Source organism: Zalophus californianus, chromosome 15 (assembly GCF_009762305.2).
Source record: "Zalophus californianus isolate mZalCal1 chromosome 15, mZalCal1.pri.v2, whole genome shotgun sequence".
Taxonomy (NCBI): Eukaryota; Metazoa; Chordata; class Mammalia; order Carnivora; family Otariidae; genus Zalophus; species Zalophus californianus.
Window position 1 is genome coordinate 8,420,689 of NC_045609.1, and position 25,522 is coordinate 8,446,210.

At 44.1% G+C, this 25,522-nt stretch overlaps 1 protein-coding gene across 10 annotated transcripts in view; it reads left to right on the forward strand.

The window, feature by feature from the left end:
• Nucleotides 1–21,769, forward strand: part of STAMBPL1 (STAM binding protein like 1) — a 46,694-nt gene extending 24,925 nt beyond the window's left edge. For 4 of the 10 annotated variants that reach the window (XM_027596669.2, XM_027596666.2, XM_027596665.2 and 1 more), the window contains exons 3-11: nt 2,987–3,204; nt 6,556–6,631; nt 8,698–8,793; nt 10,850–11,210; nt 12,309–12,433; nt 14,455–14,592; nt 18,603–18,715; nt 19,710–19,809; nt 20,552–21,769. In XM_027596669.2, coding sequence (XP_027452470.1) covers nt 2,987–3,204; nt 6,556–6,631; nt 8,698–8,793; nt 10,850–11,210; nt 12,309–12,433; nt 14,455–14,592; nt 18,603–18,715; nt 19,710–19,809; nt 20,552–20,608 — 1,284 coding nt within the window. In that variant the 3' untranslated portion in view covers nt 20,609–21,769. The other 6 variants (XR_003520395.1, XR_003520394.1, XR_003520396.1 and 3 more) reach the window with 6 other exon arrangements.
• Nucleotides 21,770–25,522: the final 3,753 nt, after the last annotated feature.

The window sequence follows — 25,522 nt, forward strand, 5'->3', positions numbered from 1 at the left end:
GAACATTAGGTAGCAATGATTAAAATGTCAGTGGACATGTCACTGTGAAATGAACACTAAGGCTTTTTCATCTGGAGATTTTGTATTTCGTAAGGTATCACAAACCCAACATTATAGATCTATGAAGACATGAGGCTCTTTCCCCATTTACTTCTGAAATCACTTTTGAATTTGGGAAGGATAGGACCATTCAGGAGAGCGAAAACAAATCTTACTTTTACTTCCTGGTAAAAAGATAATCCAGTTACAGTCACATTGCACCTGTTTCTCTCTTCCTCTTTTATTTGGTACATGTTTTGATTATCATCTGTGCTGCAAAGAATATGCTACATCCTAGGGAACAGGGATGGATGGGCACTGCACACAAATAATTATAATTCAGTGCAGACTGTACAGTAATAAAAAGTGGGCAAATTACTCTTGCACATTCAGGAGCCTGGAAGCCCTCTTTGGAAAAATGTGCTGATTTCCATAGTTTTTTTCCCCAGTCATTTTCTGATGTCATTGACGCCTTCACCTGTGGTCGAATAGCAGCATTTTCCTTGAGGGCTGCTGGGCGCTCTGGGTGAGGGAAGGGCGGGCTGTGGCTGCCATGTCCCGGGCTTCTCCCTTGGACAAGATGGCACACACTCAGGTCTGAGGCTCAGACGTCAACAAGCTTCGATTCCTGCTTCGGAGGAGGGGAGGCCTCCAGCAGCTTCTCAGAAATTAGGAAGTCTTTTCGAAAAGGAGAGGAGCAGCGTGACAGGGTTTGGCTAGAAGGAAGTGTGCCTTCATGTAAGGTGAGGTCACTGAGGCAGGGCTGGGGGTTATGTTCAGGCACACCTCTCCGTTCTCAGAATTCTGGACCAGGGGGAATTGACTGAAGATGCCAAGGTCAAAAATCCAGTGTATGCTTTATTCTTTATCACTTGGCCCTGGAGACAGACTCTGGGAGACTGGTAAGTCTCCTTATCCCTTCTGCTCTAAATTGAACTGGCCACCCAGTTGCGGGAAGGGTCGCTGGAGACTTCAGCACCAGGAAGCCCAGGCCCTGAGAGCTTCCTCTTGGGAGAAGGAAATGGGGAAGAGAACAGGTTTATGCCTCTCTGGTTGGTTATAAATTTCACCTTTAGAAACAAGAATCAGGGCACCTGGGGGGCTCAGTGCGTTAAGCGTCTGCCTTCGGCTCAAGTCATGATCTCAGGGTCCTGGGATCGAGCCCCGCATCAGGCTCCCAGCTCAGTGGGGAGCCTGCTTCTCCCTCTCCCTCTGCTGTTCCCTCCTGCTCGTGCTCACTCTCTCAAATAAATAAATAAAATCTTTAAAAAAAAAAAAAAAAGAAAGAAGAATCGTTCCAGGTCTCTAGGGTTCTCTCTGTTACAAAATTGCCACCACAGTGGACCCCAGGGCATCGGAAGATTCATTGCAGCCTGCCCTGACAGCTTGGATCCGTCATTCATGGCCGGACAAAAGCCATTCCACCTGGATTTCTTTTTTAACTTTATACAGACCTTTTAATCAAATGCGCTGCCCTTGACTGACAGAGGCAGACTCGGGGAGCTAAATTTGCTCTGGGCTAATTCCATTCCTGTGGATCAAAGGTTGCTAGAGGGGTTTAAAGCAGCGTTTCTCAAACTGCAGCATGCATCAGTGCCTCTGGGAACACCAGTTGAAACATGGGTTCTTCAAGCCCGCCTCCAGTCTGTAGATGCCAGGGGAGGCCTGTTGAGAATTTGTACTTTTTTTTTTAAACATTGTTTTTTTAAGATTTTATTTATTTATTTGAGAGAGAGAGAGAGAGAAAGCAGGAACAGGGGGAGGGGCAGAGGGAGAAACAGGCTCCCCGCTGAGCAGGGAGCCAGACACAGGGCTCTATCCCAGGACCCTGGGACCATGACCTGAGCCAGAGGCAGATGCTTAACCGACTGAGCCACCCAGGTGCCCCGGGAATTTGTACTTTTAAGAAACTCCCAGTTGATGCTGATACTGCTGGGGTCAGCAGACTGGTCTGAGCGCCAAAGTCACCTGCTTGTTTTGAAAACATTTTTGAAAATAGAGCCAGGATCATTTGCTTACATGTTGTGGGTGGCTGCTTACGCATCGGCAGAGCTAAGTAGTTGTGAGGGGACTCAGGGCCTGCAAAGTCCAGAAGGTTTGCTATACGGCCTTTAACAGAAAAAAATTTGTTGACTTTTTTGCCTTTCTGAAGCGCTGAGCTTTTCATTGAATCATTGAATAAGTATCCTGAATGCATACGTTCTGTGTTTTCCCAAATGTGTACGGATACTATTTTTATGAATAAAGTACAAATGTATGTCTTAATATCACTGACTTTTTCTTAGTAATGATTTTCTTTATTTTCTCAGTCAGGGACTAATTAACCATGCCTGTTAATGTACTATCATTATTATGTGCAGATCTAAGAGTTTTTTTTATGTTAAGAAGAAATAGGGGGTATCCTTGAAAAGGACTTATTGGTGAGGTTTCATTCACTTGGTGAAGAAACAGGTCCTAAAAGCATCTTATTAAACTGGATACATTGTGGAAGAGAATTGAATCCTTAGAGTAACTTTTGAATGCAGACCATCTCTTGGAGACCCTTCAGAGGAGCATGACGTGAGCCCTCCCCAGACAAGAGTCCACCTGCTGGACTGCTTCACATGAGCCGGAATGGAAGTATCCATGAGGACATAAGGGTCAATGATACTTTACCTAAAATGACCTAAAGCATTTGCATACCCAGGAACTGCCACATAATTGGACCCTGAACCCTAAAGGAGATTTGCCCCCAACACGAAGGTGTGTTTATCCTAGAGATGCATGTCTTCTTGGTGTCTGGCCCATGTGTTTCTGCACAAAGATTGCACTTCTATGGTATCATTAACTCTTAGGAAACACTTTCCTTAGGGACTGGTGTCGAGTATTTAGCGCAGAAAACACACCTGTGATTTCAGTCCTGTTCCTTTCTTATTTCTACTCAGGGATTCAATTTTTTGCTTTGCAGAAAAAGTTGGCTGCTATGCCTGACCATACGGACGTCTCCCTCAGCCCAGAAGAGCGAGTCCGTGCCCTCAGCAAGCTCGGGTGTAATATTACCGTCACTGAAGACATCACCCCGCGCCGCTACTTTAGATCTGGGGTAGAGATGGAGAGAATGGCGTCGGTGTATTTGGAAGAAGGAAATTTGGAAAATGCCTTTGTCCTTTATAACAAATTTATAACGTAAGTCTTTTGTTTGGGAGGTCTTCGAAATGGGAAAATATTTACGTGCTGTGTTAGTGAAACGGTCTGGACTTCAGGAATATTTTCATATTCAGGCCAGTTTTGCAATCTTCACAAGCATTAAATGTCCCACGTTCTTAGGTTACCAGGTAATGCATTCAAAGGCATCCCCACACCATCTCTGAGGCTCAGGCATGGAGCGAGCCTCAGGGATGTGAACAAGTCTCTCAAACAGCCCCGTGTGGTGGCATGCACGTGCCTGTGTTTGGCACTGTTCACCAAGAAAATGCCCTGTTTTATGCTGTCCTCCCCCCACAGGAATGTCAGCTTTGTGAGAGCAGGAACCATAGTGCAGCTCCATCCACAGCGCCTGGAACAGCCCAGCGCCTGGAACAGACCATTAACGGTTTTAAAATTTGACTTGATGGGTTGGGACGGGGCGGTAAGTTGGCAGCTATAGGAAGGATCTGATTCAGGGATACAGAAAGGAGCAGTTTCACAGTGTAGTTAGTACTTTTTTAAAGATTTATTGATTGATTTGAGAAAGAGAGAGAGTAGGAGGGGGCAGGGAGAGAGGGAGAGAGAATCTCAAGCAGACTCCCCACTGAGCTTGGAACGTGACATGGGGCTCGATCCTAGGATCCTGAGATCATGACCTGAGCTGAAATCGAGACTCAGCCACTTAACTGATGGAGCCACCCAGGCGCCAATAGTTAGTATTTTTTAAAAAGGCAATTTACTGGGGCGCCTGGGTGGCTCCGTCGGCTAAGCATCTGACTTCAGCTCAGGTCATGATCCCAGGGTCCCAGGATCGAGCCCCGCATCGGGCTCCCTGCTCCGCGGGGAGTCTGCTTCTCCCTCTGCTAACCCCCCCCTGGACTCGTTCACATTCTCTCTTTCTCTCAAATAAATAGAATCTATTAAAAAAAAGAGGCAATTTATTTAGCTGTGTAATAGTGCTATGTATAAAAGAGCTTCCAAAGTGTTGAGTGAAAGCAGCTACCCGAAACCCGTACTTTTAGCTTAATTAAAAGTCACATGATGATTGACTCCCTCGTTCACTTGGGGATTTTTAACCTGAGAACATCTGAGAAGTGGACAGTTGGCAACACTCAGCCTACATGTGGAAACCACTGGTTTCTAGAGAGCTAACAATAAATACGAAATCGGAAGCTGTTGGGTATCACTGACAGCACACATTCTCCAAAAACTTCAATTTCTGAACTCTAGGTCACCAGTTGCTAATATTTCTGTGTTGCCTTCTGCTGGTGTTTTCTTTGCCCACGTTCCTGTGGGGTCATAAGCGTGGTTAAGCGAAAGACCACTGCACTGTCCACATTATCGAGTCACCGGAATGTTGGAGTTCCCTTCTGTCATGAACCCCGTGGCAATTCGTAATTCACGTATCCCCTGTGGGCCTCAGTTCCTCATTACAAATGGAAGACGTAGGGGCAGAAATCTCTCTTCTCCCCAAATGGAAGATTTCTCTGAGCTGTCTTCAACTCCAAACATTTGTGACTTTATTCTATTTATAAAGAATAGCTACTCTAGGCAACTTACAATTTCTGTAGCCTCTTTAAACCCATAATTTCCTCATTCAAGAAATGAGTTATTTTACCATCCCCATGTCCCCTGTAGGCCACAAGACGAGAGCATGCATGATCTGTAAGCGAGAGGACACCAATTATTATAAGGTATCACATACTAGTTGATCTTAAATAGCATTTATAGCCCATCATGGTCTATCAAGGAAGGACTTTTCGTTTATTCCGCAAATATTTACTGAACACACATCATGAGCTGGACACTATTCTGGCTGCTAGGGACACATCAGTAAGAAAAAAAGAAACCCAGAATTCCCTGCCCTTGTGAAAGCAAAATCTTCATGTTACGTGGAAGTGATGCATCTGGTTTGGTCTAAGGATTTCCCTTTACCTCTGCTGTGCCTTGTTCCTCAAAAAGGTGATGAAAAATAATGAACTCCTAATTTAGCACCTCCTCATCCGCTGGGGATTCTGACTGTCATTTCTCTTAGTTGTGAATTTTCAGTTAAGAGTTTCTGGTATCAGGGCGCCTGGGTGGCTCGGTCAGTGAAGCGTCTGCCTTCAGTCAGGTAACGATCCCAGGGTCCTGGGATCGAGTCCCGTGTTGGGCTCCTCGGCTCCTCCACCCCGTTCTCCCTCTCCCTCTCTCTCACACACACATAAATAAATAAAATCTTTAAAAAAATAATTTTTGATATAGACACATAGGCACCATGGCACTCCTGATTCATCAGTGGTCCTTTGAGTCTTCTTCAAAGGTGAGAAGAGATTACATTGATCTTCCTAAACTCTTTTTTTTTTAAATTTTTTGTTGTTATGTTAATCACCATACATTACATCATTAGTTTTTGATGCAGTGTTCCATGATTCATTGTTTGTGCATAACACCCAGTGCTCCACGCAGAATGTGCCCTCTTTAATACCCATCACCAGGCTCACCCATGCCCCCACCCCCCTCCCCTCTAGAACCCTCAGTTTGTTTCTCAGAGTCCATCGTCTCTCATGGTTCGTCTCCCCCTCCGATTTCCCCCCCTTCATTCTTCCCCTCCTGCTATCTTCTTCTTTTTTTTTTAAACATATATTGTATTATTTATTTCAGAAGTACAGGTCTGTGATTCAACAGTCTTGCACATTTCACAGCGCTCACCGTAGCACACACCCTCCCCAATGTCTATCACCCAGCCACCCCGTCCCTCCCACCCCCCACCACTCCAATCTTCCTAAACTCTTAACATTTTTACATGATCCTCTGTGTTGCCAGCAGCACACGTGAGTGAGATAGTGCTCTGGCGGATCAAGCACCCAGGACCTGAGAAGGACCAAATTGACACGGTCTCTTAGGGAGCATCCTGACCCTCTTAACCTCAGCGCTCAGTGCACAGAGCTTACTTCCCTGGAATGCCAAAATCAGACTCATGGCAGCCTTTGGTGGAAAGGCTGATGGAAAGAATATAGGTTAAATAATAATGTATTAAGCACGTCCTTTTTGAAAAGGAGTTTCGTTCTTGTATTAGAAACCTTCACTGACGGGGCGCCCGGGTGGCTCAGTCCGTTTAGTGTCTGACTCTTGATTTCAGCTCAGGTGGTGATCTCAGGGTCGTGCGATCAAGCCCCGCACTGGGCTCCACGCTCAGCAGAGTCTACTTCTCTCCCGCTTCTTCTCCCTCTGCCCCTCCCCCTGCTCATGCATGCCCTCTCCCTCTCTTTCTCTCTCAAAATAAATAAATAAAATCGTTAAGAACAAAAGAAACCATCGCTGAGCTTTTTCTGTCATATAATGCTAAGGATGTGCTTTCTCTTTTCCTAGCTTGTTTGTAGAAAAGCTTCCCGGCCATCGAGATTACCAGCAATGTGCAATCCCAGAAAAGCAGGATATTATGAAGGTATTGTGAGGTCGATTCTCCCCCCGGGGGTCAAATGCTCCACACGTCTCCTCCTCCTCCTTCATCTCATCCTCTGGAGAGTTTGAGCACAGAAAATTCATTCCATTAGCCAAGATATTTCAATTTCTTCTTGGACCTTTAATCATTGTTCCGGAGCCAGTGTGGGATGTCTAATTGAAACTGGAACGGAGGAGAAAAGAAAAAGATCGAGAATGTGCTCAGTCTCTTTGTGGCGTGAGGAAGGAATTATTCACTGTTCTTCCCAGGGATTGCAAGAAAGGTGGTCCAATTCCCCGGATTTGTTTGAGAGTCATTTTGGCGGGTCTTGATTCTTCCGTACAGTCCTGAACCTCAGAAGTGTTTGAAAATCAGTGTTGATTATTAAGGTGGCCCCAAAGTTCTAGTTCTTTTCTTGTAGTACCCCGAAAAGCAGGATATTATGAAGGTATTGTGGGGTGCTAGCCTATGGCATAATCAAGTGTTTAAGGGTAAGCGGTGGCTTGAAATAGTCTCAAGGAAAAGGAAGATGGTTGCTGAAAAGTTCTGAATTCACCATCAACCATCAACCTTGGTGACCGATAGAGCTTCAGGTATTTTTAGAGGAGAATATATATATATATATAATCCTTTTAAATAACATTTTTAAAATGTTTCCCACGTATTTGTGTTAAGTAGTGTGGGTTGATCTTATGTGGAGGAAGATAAAACGGTGTATACAAAGCCATGAAATTTTAAGTAACTCTCCAGAGATGCTTGACCATATAATGGATGACAGGCTCTCTTACCAGCATGTCTGGCCTGAGGCTGCCTGTACGAACTCAGATTGTGCCCAATGGTCATCTACATTTGTAAAAATTTCTATACACACTTACCTGAAGGGGCACTCACTGCCATGCCTTGTGTAGCCTTTCCACCAAATTCTCTTGTTCATTCAGACTCGGGCTGTTCTGTGTGTTCTGCCAAGCTGACTCTTTTGCTCTGATTTAGTTTTATTCTTATTTCTTCTCATAGGAAACCATTCTCCGAAAGTATATACATTTTCTTTGTTTATGCTTGTTGAATAAATGGATGGGTGTGAGGATGGGAGGATGGATGGATGGATGGATGGATGGATGGATGGATGGATGGATGGATTGATGGTTGGTTGGATGGATGGATGGATGTTTGGTTGGTTGGATGGATGGATGGATGGTTGGTTGGTTGGATGGATGGATGGATGGATGGATGGATGGATGGATGGATGGATGGTTGGTTGGATGGATGGATGGATGGATGGATGGATGGTTGGTTGGTTGGATGGATGGATGGATGGATGGTTGGATGGATGGATGGATGGATGGATGGATGGATGGATGGATGGATGGTTGGTTGGATGGCAGAAGATTAAGAGAAAAGAAATTTTAGTGGAAGAGCCTGGCCAGAGTCAGATTTGGATTCTAGTCATAATGGGGCCACTAGTAGTGGGGGTAGTAGTACTTCTAATCTCTATTAGAAGAAGGGCCTTTGTTCCCTCATCTCTGAAAAGGAAGGTGGTACTTGGACTTAATCAGATTTCCCAGATTTTCTGTCCATTAAGAAGAATCACAGAGAAATTGTTTGAGATCCAGATTCCCCAACCCCTTCTCTAAACATGTTGACTCGGGGAAACTGGGAGGAGGCCTAGGAATCTATTTGTATACAAAGTGCCTCAGCCTCTTTTTTGCAGTCAAGCCTAGCAATCCCTACCTACTGTTTTCTCCAGCATCGCTTTGAACTATGATTTCATAGCATTTGCACACAGTGGAATGTGCAGTTACAAACCCACTGCTTGAAAACGGGGTACCTACCTAGACGGAATGCTTACCTACCCGAGTCGACTGAGTTCTTACGAGAGGGATAATGCTTTCCCTTCCCTATTGAAAATTTGTGTTTTGGAGCCATAGCAAGGAGAGGTTTATATGTCCACCATCATCTTTGGTTACTTGTGTCTTGATTTTCTAATACACATACAAGCTGTTTTTCTTTCTCAGCTGAAAGACTATACTGAGACTCCCACTAATCAATATGTATATATATATTTTTAAAAGAAACTGAAGGAGATTGCATTCCCAAGGACTGATGAATTGAAAAAGGACCTTTTAAAGAAATATAACATAGAATACCAAGAATATTTGCAAAGCAAAGTAAGTTCAATTGGTACATTTATTTCATGACTGTTTTCTGTGCAAATATTTTTTTAATTTCATGTTCATGTGAGTTTTTCGAATGGCTTGTGCACTTAAATTAAAAATTAAAGACACAGTGATGTAAAACCAATAAAAAATTCATGTTGATATACAGGTTAAGCACTTGCACCAAAGATGTGGTATTTTTATTACCCCGCAACATCTAATCATGTGATGCATTAGAAAATAAACTTCCCACAGTGATTTAAATGGAGCTTTTTGACCAACTCTTGCCACTGTAACCTTGAGGCAGATGACTGCTCTTTGGTGATGAACAGAGGCAATGGGACATAGGGAGAACAGTACATAGTTTCTGATTTATCTTATTACACAGGCCTTGGAAATGTGAATTCGATTCTTCCATCTTACAGTCAATATTACATTGAGAGGGAATAATAGCTAACCATATGAGTGAAATGTAATCGTATCACCAATGGATGGTGGCTTCTGCATCATTATTACATAAAGAGTGACAATGATAATGATGTCTAAGAGATTGAGTGGCATTAAGAGAAAAAATTGATCTCTAGGACCTCAAGTTCAAAACTCAAACTCTTAATGTCTTTAGCAATGTTATAAAAATCGCTTTGCTTTTTTTGTTGGACTGCGTGTTTATGTGCTTTGAAATTGTCACCTGTGCTGGCTCTCGCTTGAGTTCAGTCTCATGAATGCTGAATGTGGCCCCGGGAACCTCCGGGCTTCCTGTGGGCGTAGCTGGAAGTCAGGGTTGAGTGCGGCGTTTTGACCAAGGGACAGAGGGAATGTTGAAATCCGAACGTCCCCTCAAGTGCGGCTATGGATGATTTGGATTTGACTTGAACTATGTTAGATGAGAAGGCTCTTGGAGGTTCAGACAAAGCAACCGCAAAGGAGAGAAAGGCCCGGGCCAGTCTTCCTTCCCATCAGCAGTGTGGTCGTCACCTCAGGGTCTCCCAGGGAGGGACAGCCTGGTCTGCCTTTGATGACACCAATTAGGTCCCAGAGGGCAACAGTGTCCCGAAGTATATGTCACCGAGAAATCCGTGTGGAGATAGAGTGGCAGCCTTTATGCCTAGGAGAGATGGACATGCCCATCAGTAAGCCCTTGCTATAGGCAGCATGGGCATCATCGGGAACTTGTTCGAAATGCAGACTCTCAGGCCACCCCCCCACTCCTGCTGAGTTGGAATCAGCCCTTCTGACGAGACCCTGGGGGATTCGTGCGCACCCCCAAACTGCTGCCATAAGCTGTGTCCCCCACCCCGCCCCTCCCAAAGTGACTTTTAATCAAAACCATTTGAGGAGCTTATTAAAGATTTACATTCTCTGACCTAATAATGCCTGGATTTTTTTTTTTTTTTAAGACTGGGGAGCCTGGGAATCTTCATTTTAACAAAATTCCTGGCTCGTCGTGATGGAGATGATCGGACCCCATTTTGAGAACCGTTTCCTAGGGCTTCCCCCTTCTCCGTAAAGTTCCAGCAGTCTGAGCTCTAGAGTCCAAGGCAAGAGGTTCTAGGGCAACACCGGCCAACAGAACTTCCTCCCATGGTAGAAATGTTCCGTGGGGGAAGCTGCCAGCCACGTGATACTTAAAAGGTGGCTGGCAGGACTGCGGACCTCAATGTCTAATGTCGTTCGACTTGAATCAATTTAAACTTAAGTAGCCCACAGGGCTGGCGGCTACTGTATTGGCCAGTGAGGTCTAGGGTGAGAGAACCGTTCCCGAGATATTTCGCTCCGGTTATCGGTGAGGCAGGCCACGCCGCCAACCGGGTGACCTTGATTTGCTAATATGCTTCTAACGCGCAGGGGCATGGAGGGGACGTGACTGTCACGGCCTGCCCCCGGTAACATAATGAGTGGACATGGAGCTGCCGCCTTGATCAGACTAAGGGGCTCTTGCCGTGATGGTTGCTTATTTCCCTCGCTGTCACCTGCGTGTCCCTGCGTGCGCACCGCAGCGTCTGTGTCTCTGTCCTTGGCGAGCCGGGAAGTTAAGTGTCTAATCCCAGTTGGCTGGCGCCTTTTCCAGAACAAATACAAGGCGGAAATTCTCAAACAACTGGAGCATCAGAGCCTGATCGAGGCCGAAAGGAAGCGGGTGGCTCGGATGCGCCAGCAGCAGCTGGAGTCGGAGCAGTTCCTATTTTTCGAAGACCAGCTCAAGAAGCAGGAATTAGCCCGGGGTCAGATGCGAAGCCAGGAAACGCCGGCGCTGGCGGAGCAGATTGACGGGAGCGCTTTGTCCTGCTTGTCCGCGCCGCGGAACAGTGCCCTGCTGAATGTGTTCGCAGACCAGCCTCCTAAGAGCGAGGCGGCCCCTGATGCCAAGCACTCTCCTCCCGTAAACCGGGCTTCCAAGCCCGCGGCCGCTCTGAGCGCCGCCGTGCACAGTAAGTGATGGGCGGCCTCCGGGCCAGGCCCGGCCTTGCTTCTGACCGAGCCTCCCTTCCGCGATGGCTGGGACGGGGCTCCTCTTCCCATTATCCGCGGTGGTGGCGCGGCGGCAGGGTGTGCTGTGAATTTCAGTGCCATGCGGCTTTCCCGCGGCGGTAACCTAACGTTCAGGCAGCACGATTTAACCGCCCCCCCGCCCCGCCCCCGTAGAGCAGCAACCCTCTGATAAACGGGCCCTATGTGGTCATGGGGCCAGAGATTTGAAAAGAGAATTCCGAGCATTTTTTTTTTTTCTTTCCTGTATTTTCACCAAGAAACACCTGAATCTTAAAGGTGGACACTTAAACACTGGAAAGAAGATGCCGAGAAAATGGTTGGCACAGACCTCGGCTTAAAACGTCAGTGTTTCACCTTTTCCTGCCCCAGGAGGGTCTTGCGCACACAGGTAGTCAACCTCCAGGTGGATTATGTGCTTCTGCTGCCCACAGTTAGGGCTGCGCGGGGGCGGCTGCATCCCCGCTGACAAGTTCCCAAATCCAAAGGCAGACCCTGTCGGATGGCGTCTTGTTTCCATTTATTTTAAAAAGAGTTGTGGTAGGCAACCGCTTTATAAATTACCCCATTGCGAATTATTCCTGAAAACAGTACTCTTATTTAACCATTACCAACTTCCATAAAGACATAAAGTAACATGTGGAAGACGTAGTGAAGAGCATCTATCCTACGGGTCTGTGAGATACATGCTCTGCAGCCTCAGCACTTAGCAGTGTACTTGCTTTGTGCCGCAAAACAAAACAAAAACAAAACCCTCACACATACGTGTAAACAGTTGATCTAAGGTGTAAAGGTGTTAAAGTGCTGGTGCCTCCCCCCCCCCCTTGTTCATGAAACAATTTATAGGCAAAGAGGAATTTTACCTTCCTTCTCGTTGATGCTTACTGTCAAAGAGTTTAAAAAAAAATACAGAAAGTGGAGCACCTGAAAATTTCATCGTTTATGTTTCGATGGCCCTGCAGTTGCTTGCCAAAAACAGCTCTGACGGATGGGGTGTAAGATTTGTTTCTTTAGCTTGTTCTGCCTTTCCTGTTTCTTAGATTTAGTGGTCGAAGGACTGCGGTGTGTAGTTTTATCAAGAGACCTTTGCCACAGATTTCTGCTTCTGGCAGAATCTAACACACTCAGAGGAATAGAAACCTGTGGAATACTCTGTGGAAAACTGGTATGCCCTTTGTTTCATATCTTTCTGCCCACGATACATTCAGTCATCGTGACTTTATCGTCATAAGCAGAACAGAATAAACGCATCCTAAGAGTTGCAAAAATTATGAGGTTATCTTTACCTAGATTAATGAACACAAAACCACTGTCATTATTCGTGGAATGGTCCTTCCAGGAAATGGGTTGTAAAATTTTAGGGATACCGTAAAAGCTTGTTGTAAAGAATAAATCAAACCACATGCTAAAACTTTGTTTAGAAAAATGACAGATTAGGGGTGCCCGGGGGGCTCAGTCGGTTGAGCATCCAACTCTTGGTTTCAGCTCAGTTTATGATCTCCGGGTCGTAAGATCGAGCCCCGAGTCCGGCTCCGTGCTGAGTGCGGAGTCTTCTTGAGAGTCTCTCTCTCCCTCTGCCCATCCCCACCTGCTCTCTCTCTCTCTCTCTTTCTCTCTGTCAAATAAATAAATAAAATTTAAAAAAAGGAAAAATGATGGATTATAGGTCTCCAGATTTCCAAAGCCATCTAGTTTTCTAAATCAGATTTCTATTGCAATTGTTAGTTTCCCATATATTTATCTAATTAACTCCCTGTTCTGATCCGAGGCAAGTGTCATCTCACCACCATTTTGCAGATCCATATGGAATAAAACTAGGGTTCCGTTGTTGTTGTTGTTGTTGTTGTTGTTTTAGTTGCAGACAGTAGTTTGAGCAAGCTGAAATCTTACGGCACAGGTCCTATTTACGTATGGAAGATTTTACCAGAAATATGTGATGAAACACAATGTCAAAATAGAAGGAGGACCACAGAGAGAAGATGCATTTAATTTGCTAGTTGCAAGAAGGATAAATAATGTCTTCTGGAAGGTGCCCTTTATAGTGTCACTTGGGTCCAGGCGCATTTTCCACCCTAAACATTTAGCTTGGGAACCGTTGCTTAATCAAATACGTTCTATTCAGCACACATTGTCCCCACCGTATTCCCGTTCTGCATCTTCATGTGTCCTCCAGGAGAGAGGAAGCACAGGTGACCGACACAGGAGTGTGACCCACCCTGTGCTCCCCTCAGCCACCTTGTTTGTCCTTCAGGGGCAATGTGCTCTGGATGCTTCCTCAAGACCATATGTGGTACCTAGTTTGATTGATTGATGGAGTCATTCATTCATTCTTCACTCATTCCTTCATTTGTTCCTTCACCCGACGGACATGTACTGAGTACCTAGATGTGCCAGGCACTGCGCTTGGTGTTGGCATTCTGTAGCCTCCAACAGCCATAGTCTTTTCTCACATGATGCCTCTGAAGAACCAGCCAGATGACTAATTCTCAGTGGGGCAGGAAAGCCCTCAGACCAGAGAGAAGGGGGTGTTTGTGGAGGGCGGACAGTCCCTCCCAGCACCAGCATCTCTTCCCTGAGCATCCTATCACTTCTTCTCAGCTCCCTTCCTTCAACTCTTCCCTTGACCTGAAGGGAGTAATGTGTTTTTCCTTTTTCGTTTTCTAAATGCAAACCCAAAACATCACCTCAGTTATGGAAAAATCTCAGTGAGTTCCCCCGGTGGCAGGAGGAAATTTAGGTCTGGATGTGAAATGAAGTATGATTAATAAAATAAAAGCGAGACCATCAACCTCCACAAACCTTAGAAATGTCCCTCAGTAAAGCCACAAAACCATTGAACTAGTATCTCCCCCTCCAAATAAGCCTGCTGCTATTTTGTTCGGATTTTTTTCCCCTGTAAATGTAGTATAACAAGACATTATTTATTAACTGAACGATCATGGACCAGCCCGGGATGCGAACTCCCATTTGTTATACATTTTCTGTTGTGAAAAGAGGTTTTGAGGTCCAGAGAGGTACTCCTCAGCTTTTTGGCAAATTATCTACTTTTAAGTGTGAGGCTTTGATTTTGAGGATGCGGGTGGTGGGGCACTCTCTAGTCTTACAGCAAAACATTGTACTTCCAGCTCAGGCTGTGGGTTTTTTTCTCCCAGATGCTTGTTATTCTTTTTGCTGATTGTTTTTTAGACACATAATGAGTTTACTATCACCCATGTAATTGTGCCAAAGCAGTCTGCAGGGCCGGACTACTGTGATGTGGAGAATGTGGAAGAATTATTCAGCGTTCAGGACCAACATGGCCTCCTCACACTGGGATGGATCCACGTACGTGTGACCTTTGGCTTTCAGTGTATTTTCCATGGGGTGCTGTTTTCCTCCTTGAGGAAATTTAGCTTCCTTTAAACCGTTTCTTCTTGATTTTTTTCAGGTGGAATAAGTGTCATCATATTAAAGCATTCTCTTCAATGTTAGGCCATGTCTAAATCTGTCAGATCTGGATTTGGACAGAGTTATATTAGGCTTTTTTTTCTTACCATCCAATGTTAAAAGAGAGAGAAACATTTGGAAATTGGGTGACTTGCTTTGATGATTTTACATAGTCTAATGGAGACCTAGTCAGATTTTTAACTAATTCGATGAGACCATTATTAATGTTCTCTTTCTCTTTGCCATGGGTCAAAAGTAGATTGTTTTAAGAAAATTTCTGAAAATGTTTCTTTGAAACAGATGTTTTTATATATCAAACAGGAACAATACATTCTTCCGCATCTCCCCTACAGGCCAAGGAGGAATTTATCACTGTACAAACAGCGATGGTGGGGCCAAAAATTTTGGGTTCCAACATCCACTGGGCCATCGTAGGTGCGAGAAAAGGCTTGGCATGAATTAAAAGACATGAGTTTAAATCTCAGTTCTGCTAAAACTTCCTTACAGGAATGTTGGTAAATCATGTAAACAACCTGGGCATCAGCTTTATCATCCATAGCACAGATGTCATAATAATTGACTTCCTGCAGTGGTCCATAGTAAATGAGATAATGCCAGTGAATTTCGTGACACATTTTTCTAGGAACTCAAAAAATGGTAGCCATTGGTTTTGGTGATGATGCTCTACTTTTCCTGTCCATGGTTTAATCTGTCTGGGGGACATTTTTCCATTCAGGCTTAGATACATGTGGACCTGGGGTAGGGACAAGTCATCCCACTATCATGGGATGATGCCCAAGATTTTGAGAGAGAATGTGGAAGAATTCAAGAGCCCTTGAAGAGAGACTAGTGGCCATTTTTCATTTTACTTGCTTTATAAGGATGCAGTAAGGAGGGGCAGGACACACACTTAGATGGCCCCGTCCCTCCCCGCACACAAAATCGGCAAGAGCTTTGGTGTTACATAATTTCAGAGGTAGAAGAGACTTTAGTCCCAGCTCTACCAAAGTTCCTTTTTTTTAAAGATTTTATTTATTTATTTGCGAGAGAGGGAGAGAGCATGAGCAGGAAGAGGGGCAGAGGGAGAGGGAGAAGCAGGCTCCCCGCTGAGCAGGGAGCCCGACATGGGGCTCCATCCCAGGACCCTGAGATCATGACCTGAGCCGAGGGCAGACGCTGAACCGACTGAGCCACCCAGGCACCCCCTCCGCCTAGGTTCCTATGTGTTCTTCGTCACTTCCTTGCTTCCAGGTGCCGCACTGAGCAGCTGGGGCTAATGAGTGCCCTCCTCTCTCCCTCACTGGATTTGTGTGAGCCGTAAACAAGACATCAAGAGTGAAAGCCCTTTGAAAAATATAAACCACCTCTCAAACGCAAGAAATGATTTATGATGAAGAGTTGGCAAAACTTTCCATATGTCTATTTGTTTTACTTAACAGTAAGTAATGTGCCTTAGTGGGTGCTTAGAAATTGCTGAATTTTAAAAGCGCTCTTTAGTTTAATGTGATTTTCTGTAACAGGAATGTATTTTAAAGCAAAATAAATTGTAGCAAAGAAATTATAACACAAACTGAGAAAGAATGACAGTCCATTATATTATACTTACACCGGAGAGTCCATGTTAGTTTATCTTATAAAACATTTCCCAAATTAAAAACAGGTTTTCCCTTTATGACCTGTGTATATAATATATGCAATAGGGAAGTTAAGTCATTTAGATGATGAATTTGGCAAAATTTTTGAATTCCAGGATTTTGCTTTTTGTTTATTTCACCATGGCAAATCATTTTGGTTCAATGCAAACCCTAAAACATTGTATTTCTAAATTTTAATGGTTGCAAATGACATTTTGTGATTTTTTTTTATCGAATAATAGTAGCAACACATTCCAGAGCTAGCTTTTTTCAGATGTAAGCTAGTCTTAGGAAAGAAGGGCTGAATCAGAATCAAATAGGGCTAGGTTCGCATGTGGACTTAGCTTAACTGGCTCCCTGCACATCGGCATTATTTCCTCTTGTGCTTAGCTCAGTCTTCTCATCTGTGAAGTGGACATGGTAATAGCACTTTTCTGATGTTGTTGTAGGAGTTGAATGAGGTAATGCGTGGGAGCTGATTCGCTCAGTGCCTAAGCGAATGGAATCTGCAGCCATCATCATCATCATGGTTCTGGCCATGGTCATGGTCATTTTTATTTCTATCGAGGGGGTGAGGTGGGAGCGCCATTCTCCCATGGAAGAGCTATTATTATCTGAGTGGCAGTGATTCCTCCTGGCAGAAATGTGCATTCAGTCTGCAAATAAATGGACAGGCAGAGTGATTTGTCTCTTTGACAGTCTGCTTGCTGCCTCCACAACGCTGGAGTCCCACTGAGCAATCCGTACTTTCTCACCGAGGCATAGACGGTTCTATGCAGTAACAGAAGGTTTGCATTGAATCAGATGAACAGGCAGTCAGACCCTCCTACTCATACTCTCACTAAAGCTTTGGGTTTTAAAAGGTAGGATAATTTCCAGTCCTCAGTTGACCTACATCTTTGAGACCAAGACCAAGAGTTACTTTTTCCTCACAGAATACGTAACTTCTGTAAATAGATATCAACAACTTTTACTTTCATTCTGTTAAATCTGTTAGATAAAGTGGAAATGAGTTGTAATATCTTGCATTTCTTTAGCAGACCATAGTTAAGTGTAAGGGCATGAAGCCATGCCCTTTAGTTAATAATGACGATATTGGGGCACCTGGGTGGCTCAGTCGGTTAAGCGTCCAACTCTTGGTTTCGGCTCAGGTCACGATCTCAGAGTCATGAGATCGAGCCCCACATGGGGCTGTATGCTCAGCGGGGAGTCTGCTTGAGATTCTCTCTTCCTTCTCCCCCTGCTCCCTTCAAAAAAAAAAAAACGAAAAAAACAAAAAACAATGATGATATTAAAATAACAACAGCAATAACACAGGGAATGATTTTGATTCCTTTCTGTGCGAGGCACTTTTCTAAGAATTTTACATGGATTGTCTCATTTAATTCTAATGTAGCAACCCCATGAAGAAAATGATTACTCTCCTTATTTTATAGCTGATGAAATGGGCCTGAGGGGGTTAATCTTAGTGTCATACAGCCAGTGAGCAATGGGCCCAGGACCCAGACAGTGCATGCTGGGGACCTTGGTTTCATGCTTAAAGTGGTCACATTCCTTTTTCAAGGGTAACTGGGGTTGACTATGAATTTTAAAATCATGCTGGGTGCATGTATTTTTCATATTCAAGTGTGAACCTCTGATCTGTCTCTCGTAAACACAAGCTTGTATATAGCCAAAAACCTGGAAGATACATCTTTCGATTCATAATCTCCCATTCCTTCTCATCATATGGGTATTTACTCACTGTGGAAGATGAGTCCCAAACGCCTCCAACAACCCGGAGAATTCTGTCCTCCCATTTGTAGGGAATGATGATCCACGAAAGGACACACAGCACAATGTGGTAAATTCATTGAAAGCATTCCTTTCGTGTCCATGGTTTTGTATAAAGTATCTCTGTGTTTCCAATCACAGCTGTGTTCCTGACCAGCTGTGTGACCACGGGCAAGTTACTTAAAGGAACCTCGGGATCCTGTGTGTGAAACTGAGATGCTAATAGAAGCATCCCCTAGCTGCGTTGTGATGAGAACAGTTCTGTTTGTTCTAATAAGCAGAAAGTACATGAACACTTCCAAGAGCCTCTTCTCAAAGTCGTGGTTATTCCCAAGGTGCATGAGGGGAAGGATTATGTCAGCGACACATTTTTTTAAAATCCTGATTTGATTAATGACGGTAAAAAAGAAAAAGCCAATTACAAGAGATTTCTCTGCAAATGCGCTGTGGCCTCGGCTAAGACAACTCCTCCAATAAGATTGTCCTCTTTTCTGTCCATAGACACACCCGACCCAAACTGCATTCTTGTCCAGTGTTGATCTTCACACTCACTGTTCCTATCAGCTCATGCTGCCAGAGGCTATTGCCATTGTTTGTTCACCAAAGCATAAAGAGTAAGTGTACCTGTGGGCGGGGTCCGAGTGAGGCGTTGTCCGGGGCTGCTGGGTTCAAGTGCGTCCACGTGGCAGGTGGTGGCTCTTGGATAGGCAGGCACCCGGTGCCCTTGGGAAGCGGAGATTGGTGCCAGCCAGCTCCCCTTTCCCTATAGCTCAGCAGTCTTTTGGTTTTTAAGGTCCTTTCGTAGTAGAATTACTGGTTCTCTTTACTTAGTGAGCATGATCTCCAAGTGGATAAACTGGATGTTGTATCAGTTTGCCTTTTGAGATCGTGATTCTCCTGTTGTAAGAAAATTTCTAGCCTTAGCTTAATGACCTCCAAAGCCTTTCTAGGTTTGGGAGACAATGACTGTGAGACAGTGATTATGAGCAGAAGAGTCAGACTTTGAGTGGAATCCTGCCTCCAGCCTCAAATGGTGTGTGGCTAGCCGGATGCCTGACCACCATGGGCCTCAGTCTCTTTATCTCTGACACCACCCGTCGGGATCGATGTGAAGAAGCTGATGTGTAGAAAGGGCTTAGCGTAGTGTCTGGCCCCACAGTTAGCACTTGACAAATATTTGCTGTTTCTTTAAACAGTGTCTGTGTTATTAGAGAAAGTAGAAATATCTTCCATCTGTGATTTCCTCCCACGGGGCCTCCATTTTCCATTCTAGTCTCACAGGACAGTTCAGCTGCCCCTCTTCCCCATTGCAGCCCCGCAGGTGCGTGGAGTTCGCCTTGGCCCCTCGGGAGTTTCTCTGCTCTGGGCCAGTGGTTGCAAAATTGGTTTAAAAGATCACTATGGAGAGCGCCTGGGTGGCTCAGTCAGTTAAGCGTCGGACTCTTGATTTCAGCTCAGGGTCATGAGATCGAACCCTGCGTCGAGCTCCTCGCTGAGCGTGGAGTCTGCTTAAGATTCCCTCTCTCCCCCTCCCCGCCCCCCACCTGCTCACTCCGGAAAGCCAAATGGTCTTTAACTTATATTCCCTTTGTTTCGACCCTGAAACAGCACGGGCATTTTCAGGCTCACCAACGCTGGCATGCTCGAGGTTTCTGCTTGTAAAAAGAAGGGTTTCCATCCACACACCAAGGACCCCAGGCTGTTCAGTGTGAGTAGACTGCGCTGGCTATGTTTTTTTTTTTTACAGATACTTATTTTTCACCTCTTCCTTTTTTCCTTTCTCCTTGAAGGAGAGAAACAGTTAACAGTGTAATATGGGAAAAAACACTGAAGTGCTTAGTTTGGGGCTTTCTTATCCTGAAAATTGATCAAGCTTTGTAGTTACTTCTGATTTCTTTGCACGATCATTTTATTTACAAGAGAATACCAGTGTTTCTATAGCCCAGCTGATTGTGCATAAAGTTACCTTTCCATTTCTAAATGTTTCTGTGTGATACTTAAGGAGATGCAGTTTTCCTCAGACTCCAAGTAAGCAGACAATGAAAGAAAATGATATTTAGTGTCTCGTGAATTCCTTCTGTCCGATGTGGCCAGGTTAATTTTTTCATAACAGTACACTGAAAACTGTAAGCATACTTCTTGATTAGCTAGTGTAGCCCCAGAGAAACACTATTTGACTACCTTTTTTCTTTCTAACTGCTTGCCTGGTGGTTCTCTGGTGGTAACGTCAGGGAAACATTGTTTTGAAGTTAGAATCTACGTAAAATGACAATTACTTGGCAACCTCTATACGTGTGTTTCGGTTGGAAATGAATAAATACGATTCTCTTTGTTCTGATCAGAAACCTTTTCAAAATTAGGAACGTTTTTAAGCTAAGAAATTCATATTCCCTTTCTGCAGAGAACCAGGGTAAACATTACGATGTAAAACCAATTTTTTTCTCACCTAGATATGCAAACATGTGTTGGTAAAAGACATAAAAATAACCATGCTGGATCTAAGGTGATGTGTTCCGAAGATTAGCACCGTCGACCCCAGACACCTACCCGTGGACGTGCGGTTGCGGATTTTCTTAAGACGTTTCCTGAAGTGACTGATATTTTGTATTTATACATTTTAGATCAGAAAGTTTGATATTTATTGTTCTTGCCCATTTTGAAGTTTCCTTTTCGGGGTGCTCTGTCTCCGGAGAAGTCACAGTTGGGTTACATCAATAGCTATGAATGCACCCAGATACTACAACCGCACCATAAATAATGCTGCAAACAACAACATGTCCGGTGTTCGTAGAGGTCTCCGCGCGTGTTTTCAGAGCTTCCCATGCTTCGCTGTATTTTTCTTTTTCCTCGTTCCTATTAAAGGTCATTCCAAACAAGAGATGCTGAGTACCAGGGGGTCTCCCAGACAGGCCGTCTGTTTCTGCCACGCTTCCCTGTGGTCGAAAATGAGCAGTTTCCCCGTGTGAGAAGAAACGTGGCTGTAGACGGTAGAGCCGTCTTGCGTCCAATGTCAAGCTCAGAAATACGTCTGCAGCGGATCCTAGTGGAGGATACCAGAATAGCGAGCTTCTACTCAGGGAAGGGTACCAGAGGGCTTGGGATTAGCAGACGATTCATTAACTTGACTGAGAGGACTAAAAGCAGAGACGCTTGAGAGAAGAATGAAAAAAGACTCAGATGAAAGTGTACAGCTTGTTCCCGTGAAAGTTAATACGGGTGACGGGGAGAAGAAATGAAGTGTAGGAAATAACTGATCATTCTCAGCCTGAGAGAATAAGAAAATAATTTGGAAAGTGTGCTTGCAATTAAAAGCACCTCCCTATAAATCAAGGCACAGGGAACTGGAAGAAAAATACCTTTAAGCTGAATAAGGTGACATAAATACAGCATTATGGTTTTACCGAGGCTTGGATTGGGATTTGTGACTGGTATCTAGATAATAAAAGCATTTACCTGGGTCAAAAGACAGTGATTAAATAGAAGGAAGGGGAGGTTTGTGGAGACAGAATGTGACTGTATTCAGAGGTAAAACGTTTAAAGGGGCAATTAAGGGGCGCCTGGGTGGCTCAGTCGTTAAGCGTCTTGCCTTCAGCTCGGGTCATGGTCCCAGGGTCCTGGGATCGAACCCCGCATCGGGCTCCCCGCTCCGCGGGAAGTCTGCTTCTCCCTCTCCCACTCCCCCTGCTTGTGTTCCCTCTCTCGCTGTGTCTCTCTCTGTCAGATAAATAAATAAAATCTTTAAAAATAAAAATAAAAATAAATAAAATAAAAAATAAAGGGGCAGTTAAGGGAAAATGAGGCCACTAGAGGGCGCTAATCCAACCTGACTGGGGTCCTTAAGTGGAGAAGATGCAGACGCAGAGAGAAGACCCGGAGAGGACACAGGGAAAAAGCAGCCCTCTCTACAAGGAAAGATGCTTCCAAAGAAACCAGACCTGTCCACACCTTGATCCCAGACCTCCAGCCTCCAGAACCGTGAGAAAATAAATTTCCACGTCGTTTGAACCACTCAATCTGTGGTATTTTATTATGGCAATCCAGCAAACTCATAAAGTACCTAATAAATAGTTACTGACGTTGTTTTCTTTTTTCTCTCGCGGACGGAATTGGAAATGACTTTCTTTGTTGTCGTGCAAAATTGCTCTCTTCTCCAGGGACCTTGTCAATTATGGAAGAGCAAGGCAGGTTTCTGTGGGTTATTCTCAGCTCCTGAAGGTGCTCTTGGATTCTTCTGAGAAGTGTTTTGTTTGCAGAACAATTGGCATTATATTCAAGATGCAGTGTCAGTGAAGGCCATATCCTGGGGCTGGTTCCATATGTCCCCCCAATTCATCCCACGCTGCAGACACACAGGTCATGCCGGAGACTGTGTTATTTACAGCTGCTTAGACTGAGACTGAGGTTTTTTTTGGGGGGGGGAACCAGGCACAGTGACCCCAACACGTGGAAAGCAGATGTTTGTCACCTGGCACGTCTTATAGAATTATGTAGCGAGAGAATGTTTTATGTGAAGAGGATGCTTGAGAAATGTCACGTGTTGGGTACTGATCAAGGAAAAGAGGAAAACGTTCAGCTCCTTGTTCTTGGAGTTTAGTGTGTTATTTGTCACGAAGACAACAGATAAGCCAAAAAACTCTCCTCTGTTCCTTTAAGAAATGTGTTTCCTTTTCTAGCGTCTTGGCTCTTCATGAGGCAAGAATGTCTTTTCCTTGGGGACAGTTGACAAAAACATTAGTGGATGTGAGTCATCATACTGATGTCCGAGAAGACTCTTTTTTTAGTTATCAAAAGGCACGTCTTCTTTTGGATTGTTTTGACAAAAATACCACAGACTGGGTGGTTTAAACAACAGACATTTATTTCTCTCCGTTCTGGAGACCCGAAGTCTGAGGGAATGCCAGCACGTTTGGGTTCAGAGCTCATCTCCCTCCAGTGTCTTCTTATAAGGACACTAAAGTCCCATCATCGGGGCTCCGCCCTCCTGACTCAGCCACCCCCTCACACCATCACACTGGGTATTCGATTTCAACATACGGATGTGGGGGCGGGGGAGGGAGGTACAAACATTCAGTCCATAGCAAGGCAAGTGCCAAAAAGCTAATGTTTTATCCATTTGCCTTTTTTTTTTTTTTGGAAACGTTGCTGTACATCTGAAATCCCATAATTACATTAAGAAGAACCATTCATGAGAATGTGAATAGCTGTTATTCTGTTCCCTGTAATCTGGTGTTCAAATGCCTTCAAACAGATTTACGGAATTAAGAAGATAGTTGTCAGTTGATTAAGTCATACTAGGTATTAGTTTCCAAGAACAAATTTCTCCAAAAGAAAGGGTTGTGTTTTTTTTTAATTAAAGCAATATATCTTATATTAAAGTTTTATACTTATGCTTTTAATCTTATAATATTTTTATAATTAAAAGAATTTAATAAAATCCATGTTCCTGTATACGATTGATCAGAGAGAAGCTAGAGAAATGGAAAAGATGACAAAAATCCAGGGGAGAGAACATTACTTAGAAAGGAAACTAGCCAGAATTCAGCGTGCAGCTGGGGCAGTGTGGAGAATGAGGGAGAGAAAACAGAGAAACAGGGAAGGACCCTGGGGAAGGGTGGGTAGGATGAGTGTTGTAGACCGCCGTACCGAATTTGCTTGAAGTAAATACCTTGGGCATTATCTAAACCAAAAGACGCTCTAAAACCATGGAGATAATTGTTCCCCTCCACCAGGGAGGATTACCTACACAGCCACATTTATTCAAGTTTAAAAATCTTCCATGCAGTTATTCCAAGACAGAAGTGCATGGACAGACTGGTCAAAAAATAAGTTTCACAGGGTTTTCGCTCACTAAAAGGCTGATGGACAAGACAAACAAAACAAAAGAACTAGAAGACATTTGCTCTATTCCTGAGTTCAGGCAAGGTTTTCTCACTTCCGGAAATGAGGTATATGAATTACTGATTTCGCAGGTTCCTTGCAGCAATAAAATGTTGTACTTATTGAAGTTTTTTTTGCAAGGCAATACACTATATTTGTTTCCTGTTTTTAAAAAAACTATCTGTTGAGGTAAAATTCATGTGACGTAAAACTAACCATTTTAAAGTGAACAATTCAGTGACACTCAGTACATATGTAATATCGTGCGACGGTAATATCTGACTGGTTCTGAAACGTTGCCGTCACTCCGAAGTGAAACTCCTCACCCGCTAAGCTATTCCCCCCCATTTCTTTCCCTCTGGCTTCTGGCAACCGCTGACTTGCATTGTCTTTATAAATTTATCTATTCTGGAGATTTCATATAATTGAAATCATGCAATGTGTGAACTTTTGTGTCTGGTTTCTTTTACCTTAACACTGTGAAGGTTCATCACGTTGTACCATGTATCAGTACTTTGTTCCTTTTTAAAGTCTGACTAATATTCCACTGAATGGGTATGTCACAATTTGTTCGTCCATTCATCCAGTGATGGATGTTTGGAATATGTCCCCCCTTTGGGCTATTGTGACGAGTGCTTCTGTGAACATGTGTGTAGATGTACTTTTTGAGTATCTGTTTTCGCTGTTTGGGGATATATACACAGGAGTAGAATGGCAGGGTCATATAGTAATTCTATCTTTAACTTTTTGAGGGACCGCCAAACTGTTTTCCGTAGAAGCTGAACCACTTTGCATTCCTGCCAGCAATGTACAAGGGTTCCAATTTCTCCACATCTTTGCCAACACTTATTTTTTTTTTTTTATGATCGCCATCCTAGTAGGTGTGTTTTGTAGTATTTCATAGTGGTTCTGACAGAGCGGTACATTATTAACTTAATTCTTTTAAAGTCAAAATTTTAAAAAAAATACTTATTTATTTAATCTCTACACCCATTGTGGGGCTCGAACCCACCACCCCGAGATCAGGAGTCACACACTCTTTGCCTGAGCCAGCCAGGCATCCCAAAGTCAAATTTTAATAGTAAAGTCCAAGCTGATTCTGAAGATGCCTGAGGCTTCTAGAACTCTTTGCCATCACAGATTGTGGGGCACCCAGTCCCAGGCATTTATCAAGTTCACTAGAATATGTTTAGAAGAATTATTTTATCAAGGACGGTCGACTCTTTTGATTGGGTAGGATTAGAAATACAGGAGAGAGGGGCGTCTGGGCGGCTCAGTCGGTTGAGCATCTGCCTTCAGCTCAGGTTGTGATCCCAGGGTCCTGGGATCGAGCCCCACGTTGGGCTTCCTGCTGGATGGAAAGTCTGCTTCTCCCTCTCCCTCTGCTCCTTCCCCTGCTTGTGCTCTCTCCCTCTTTTAAATAAATGAATAAAAAAATCTTAGAAATACAGGAGAGAGAAGTGACAAGAGCCATACCAATGGCACTTAAATACTACTTTTATTTGTGTGAAACTCAGTGGTTGATGTATTCACACGGGAGAAGG